Here is a 5,684-nt window from a genome sequence, read left to right as displayed (position 1 = left end):
TCTCACCACAAAAACTAGAGCCTAAATAATTTAAGTGGTATTAAAAAAAAAAAAAAAAAAAAAAAAAAAAACCCCAAACATATGAACTACATTACTCACCTAAGGGGAGTTGGTTCTAAGTTCAGCATACTAAAACCTCTGACTAAAAACTGTGTACGAAAAACTGAACTGCTTAGCTGTCACCTAAAAAATTAATTTTTCAAATGCTCTCTGCTGCCTGGCTCTTAAAGTTCCACAGATATCCAGATTTGTATCCTGGGAATACCACGGCAGAGCTGAGCACCTTGACATGTATCTCCCACTTAAGCTTATGCAGGATCCAAAAACTGTAAAGTTCTGAAAGCTGTGGTACAAAGAGTTTTCTGGGAATGCTTCATCAGCCCACTAAAGATGATCTCCACCACTTCTGCAGAAACTAAAATCCTGCAAAAAATTAATTCAAGGAAGTTCAAATATTATCATGTTCGTAGCCCAGTACTTACTGAGGGGGGAGAAGCAGTACCCACTATAGAGAACTTGTTTATATTTTTGAGGCAATTGGAAATAATATCAAGTAGTAGGCAGAGTAGAAAAGAAAGCCCAATTCTACACCCCAATTCTCCTAAAGCTCTGAGAACACAGGTGGGTGGTTGAAGGTCCTTCAGGTACCACTCTGCCTCCAAGGCAGAGTAACCTTTACCCACAGCAAGGCTGACAGCTCTCAGCAGGAGCTGCCCCAAGCCGGCCATGCAGGGCACCAGTAAATCCATCCAGCTTCCAGGACCAGGGAGCAGCAGCCTGAATGCTGGGCTCTGTGTGATGGACTGCAGCAGAAGCAGCTCAGGCACAGCCTGATGGACTGCAGCAGAAGCAGCTCAGGCACAGCCAGCCTAGCACAGACAGCGCTGCAGTGCCCACACAACATCAACAACGAGAAGCACCAGAAAAACTTCACGGTATAAAAAAGCAGCGGCACAAGGGCTGCTTAAATGATGCAAAACTCTTCACCACAGTGGCCTTCAAAGGTGAGACACTTGGGGACAGGCTTTCAGTACAAATATCATTATAAATTTCATTAGGAACGTGGAGGTGGTGAATGCTCCCTTTGGCTCCTTTTGTGCATGTGGAATTGAGGTTATGTGCACTCACACCTAGTTTTGAAGCTGCTTTGGGATTGTTCCTGTGTACCTAAGTTTGTTTCAATTTATATCTTTAAACAGCAGAGAGGGGAGCTCAGGTTGTGCTCGTGATAGGGTCTTGTTAGCCAGCATGAGGGGACCTGAGGCTGGTTTCATGTACTCTACCTGACACATCCCTAACCTGATCTGTATGGTAAATATATATCCTTGCTTTGGATTAACCTTTGCAGTTGGGTTGCCTTGCCTGGTATTCCCAGCTGTAAGGGGCTCCAAGCAGCCACACTGAGCCGTGTGGAAAGGTCATGTGTGAAACAGGGAATGTCTGTGGCAGGATATCTCCATCTGATAGGAGGCCTTTTTGTTCCTCTTCCTAGCACTTCCGTGGACAGAAACCAAAGAGAAATTTTTTTTTTTGTTTCGTCCTATATCTTGAATGTTGTTCCACAGGGGTGTTATGGCCTGCAACTTGGTTCTCTTTTTCTGCAAGGTAAAAAGCACATGGATCCTTGATTTTGAATGCAAATAGTTTTTAAATAGCATGCTGAACAAAATCTTAAGTTCTCTATGTTTTTGTAAAACCTTGAGGTTTGTTTTTCAACTTAAACCCCGCCCTCCCAAAATCCTTCAAACCCTCTTATCTTTTTTCCTTGCTGAAGGAGAGTATAAACAACTGATGCTTCAAACAGACAGAAGCAGCAGACAGTTACATAAAAACAAACTGCCAGATCGCTGCATGTAGGAGTGTCTGCTCTCAATTCCGTCCTGCCTCTCCGCCAGTGTGCCTGAAGTAGGTCTCCCCACCCGGAGGCGACAGCAGCTGGCACTAGAAGCCCGAACTGAAACCGTGTTGAAGGCACTGAGGATGTGGCCTTAGGCTGTGTAGAGATTCAAGCAAAGGGCTCTTGTAGCCAGGGGACCAAGCATTTGCAGTCAGATATTGGAGAAGAGGAGCCACAAAGTTTTAAATCTTTACTACTTGTGTGAACAGCTTGAAAGACCTCTAAGTGAAGCTCTAGGGATCAGGACATATTCTTTTGTCTTAGAGCTCCGAGTACTTTGGTTACTGTAGACCTGAATAAAGAGAAAAGTTATGGTGTGGAGAGCATCCTCATGAGAAGTGTATGCCCTCAGCTCTACCTCCCATTAAATGTCTGTCTGTAAGAGTATTCACAGTGTTCAGGACTCTTCAGTATCAAGGCAGAGGAAATGCAGGCTACACCTACCCAAGTGGTGGGTTTGTGGTCAGGCTGGTGAAGTGCATGACAGTTCCAGCTCACGCTCCCTCTGAAGAGCTATTCAGCCATCTAAAGGCCAAGGTTTCTCCCTGAGCTCACTGCATGCTCACAGATGAACAGCAAATCTCTCAGATAACACAGACTTACAGTGTTCTGGAGGAGCACAGTGAATTGTTACTTTTTTGAAGCTGAAAACATAGGATTAACCAAGAACACTGTCAGCTGAGCTCTGAGGTTCAATGGTAACATACTGAAATTGACACCCTGAAAAAACAAGTGGGTTAAGGCTTCGTTTTAGGGAAACACAGGCAGGGATTCGAAGTGCCCAAGGTGAGGAAATGTGCACTGCACTGTAACACTTGGAACAGAATGAACTGCTTTTAACTGTAGTTTGTGAAATATCCGGTGACACAAAGGGGTCTGAGGCTGGGTGGCCCTAGGTATTGGCACATCCCCTGCTTAGAATAGAGGTAAAAATAAAAATCAGAGCACGCGTGTAGTGGTTGGCACTTCTCCACGCCCGGAATGCTGAGGAGTTGATGCGAGCTTTATTCGACGCCCCTGAGCAGCCTCGTGTCCTCGCTGACGGAGTGTAATAGCTCCTCATCCCAAACCCGGCACATAATCCCCTTCAGGCTGCTCCTGAGGCTTTGCACACAAAGCCAATTAACTCCACTGTGGAAAGAAAGCTTCGAGGGCTCTGGAGCCATCCGAGCACACAGGCGAGGCTCGGAGCGGGACCTGGCGATACAGAGCCCCGCGAAAACGAGTGGAGTGACCTGGGCAGGGTCTCTCCCGCCGGGGGCCCCGCGGAGCCCCAGCGGCAGAAGAGGCGCGGAGCCCAAGGCAGCCCCTCACGGCCGAGCCGCCCCCGCCATTGCCCCGCCCTGTCTCGGGGCGCGGGGGCGGGGCCTCCGCCGCTGCCCGCCTCGCGCGGCCGGCCCCGCCCCGCCTCGCCATTGGTTGTCGCTGGGGCAGAGCGGCCGCCCCGCCCGCGGCCATTGGCTGGCGGCGGGGCCGGGGTTCCCGGATGCGGCCGCGCGGTGCGGATATAAAGGGCCGGGGGAAGGCGGGAGTGGGCGCAGTTTGAATCGCGGCGGGTCGGGACTGGTCGGTGCTGTCGCCCGGGCTTGGTGCGTGCGGGACGCTCTCTGCTTCAGCCTTCCCCTGCGCGGCACTGCTCTCCGGTTCGCTATGGTGAGGAACCGCGGGGGCGCTCGGGGGGCGGGCGGCGGTGGCCGGGCCCGGGCCGGTTCCGGGGTGGTGCTGGTGGGGGGGGGGGGAACGCGCGGGCTCGGTGGGGGAGGGCGGGGGCGGATTGGGGGGGGGGGGGTGGTCGCACGCGCGGTGGCGCCCCGGGAACGGGGAGCGGGGGCCGCGCATGCGCGCGGGGAGCGGCCTGTGCCGCGCGGTGCGGCGGGCGGCGCGCACGCGCCTCGCAGCCGCGCGGGGAGGGGGGGGGCTGGGGGGACCGGGCGCATGCGCGCTGGGAGACGTCAGCGTCTGCTCTTCTCTTGGCGTTGCCAGGCTGGTGGGAAAGCTGGGAAGGACTCTGGGAAGACCAAGACCAAAGCAGTGTCCCGTTCCCAGCGGGCTGGATTGCAGGTGAGCAGGGGCTGAGGTGTGGGGGAGTGAAAGTCAGGCTGGCCTTCCATCTGCTGGTTTGTTTGTGCAGCGTGAAACCCTCATACTGTGCTGTCTGGAATGATGTAAGGATCATAAACCAGACATCGGCACACACGGCCAGTGTGCCGGTTCTAGACCTTTGCATATCTGTGCTGGGAGGAAGGTAATTCCCTTGTGGCCACTGCTACAGCTTGTGCTGGGAATCATGAAAGTGGCTGATGTGAGTTTGGCATGCAGTGTGTTAACTGGATTCTCAAGTTCTGAAATGCAGCCCGTGCTTCTGCCACCCGGGTTCTGCTGCCCACAGTGTGGTTTTGTGCAGAGCCTTTCTGTCGTCACAGCCTGTTCATACTTCCCTTATTTTCCAGTTCCCCGTTGGCCGCATCCATAGGCACCTGAAGTCGAGGACAACCAGCCATGGGCGTGTAGGAGCCACAGCTGCTGTGTATAGTGCTGCAATCCTGGAGTACCTGACAGCCGAGGTAAAATGCTGCAAGGCGTGCAAGCAAGTTGGTCATCCCCTAAAAAGCCCAACAGCCAGTGCCTGCTGTGTTTGACAGTTTGGACTGGGCTGCAAACTGTTTGTGTGCTTTAAAAGTGACACTTTTAAAGTGTCCCAAAGAGCAAAAGACCATGAACTATCACTCCTACATTTCATGCAGTGTGCCTTGTAGGATAAATGCAGTGTGTTATTTTAACGCAACTTTTAAAATGGGCCATTACAGCATGTCATATCTGCTGTAGAGCACTTTGTCAATGGGGAAATTAAATGCAGAGTTCTGAAGGAGGGAGCCCTTGGAAAGAGACACTGTTTGCTGTCTTGGTGTCACTACCAGTGACACTGTGTTTGGAACAGAGAATTGAACAGCTAAGACTCTGCTGTTGCCCTCACTTGATTGTGTAACTGTTGAAAAATGGTCTTGTCCCAGGTCCTTGAGCTGGCAGGAAATGCATCCAAAGACTTGAAGGTGAAACGTATCACTCCGCGTCACCTGCAGCTTGCCATTCGAGGAGATGAGGAGCTGGATTCTCTGATCAAGGCAACAATTGCTGGTGGTGGTACGTCAGTGCTTGCTGTTCATGGGTGCTTGGGTGGCTGTCACAGACTTGAAGTTCGTTAGTGTTGTCATTTTATTTGAAGCATGAAGTCTAAGAAGTTTTTCTCTTTGTTGAAGAGAAATAGCATGGTCTTAACTGTTGTTCTTTTCCAGGTGTAATACCACATATCCACAAGTCCCTCATTGGCAAGAAAGGACAACAGAAGACTGTCTAAAGGATACCAGGATTCCTTGTTATCTCAGGACTCGAAGTACTTAATTTGTCCAGTGTTGGTGATTCCAGTGGACTGTATCTGTGAAACACAATTTTGCCTTTTTTTAACTTTGAGAAGCTAAAGCTCCCTTGAGCTTTCTAACAAACCAAATTTCTGCGTTGAAGTCTTAACCATATTTAAGTGTTACCATGGCTTCAAAGAAGCTATTGTGTTTGTAGTGGGTTGTAATTGAGCTGACTGTTTTTAGATTGGTTTAAGTAAAGGAAATGTTTGGTTTTGTACAGACTTTTCATCTACTAGAGTGGAAATACTCAATAAATGTTATGTCAAGACTGATTTGTCTCTTTTTCATTACCTGGAAAATGTGGTCTCCACTGTGCAGCTCTCAAAGTTGTTCCAAGAGCACATAACTCACAACCTTTCCTGCTGGGC

At 50.3% G+C, this 5,684-nt stretch overlaps 1 protein-coding gene across 2 annotated transcripts; it reads left to right on the top strand.

Annotated features, from left to right (window-relative positions):
• The first annotated feature begins 3,380 nt into the window (after positions 1 to 3,380).
• On the top strand, positions 3,381 to 5,588 carry LOC135298907 (histone H2A.Z). Of its 2 annotated transcripts, XM_064417064.1 has the most exons (5): positions 3,381 to 3,550; positions 3,881 to 3,958; positions 4,348 to 4,461; positions 4,909 to 5,038; positions 5,191 to 5,588. In XM_064417064.1, exons 1-5 carry the CDS (start codon positions 3,548 to 3,550, stop codon positions 5,250 to 5,252), a joined length of 387 nt encoding a protein of 128 aa, XP_064273134.1. In that variant the 5' UTR covers positions 3,381 to 3,547; the 3' UTR covers positions 5,253 to 5,588. The 2 variants fall into 2 exon arrangements, with proteins under 2 accessions (XP_064273134.1, XP_064273135.1); XM_064417065.1 differs by lacking the exon at positions 3,381 to 3,550 and having other exon boundaries at positions 3,833 to 3,958.
• The last annotated feature ends 96 nt before the right edge of the window (positions 5,589 to 5,684 follow it).

This window comes from Passer domesticus, chromosome 4 (genome assembly GCF_036417665.1).
Source record: "Passer domesticus isolate bPasDom1 chromosome 4, bPasDom1.hap1, whole genome shotgun sequence".
Lineage (NCBI taxonomy): Eukaryota > Metazoa > Chordata > Aves > Passeriformes > Passeridae > Passer > Passer domesticus.
This window is presented reverse-complemented; position numbering and strand designations above follow the sequence as displayed.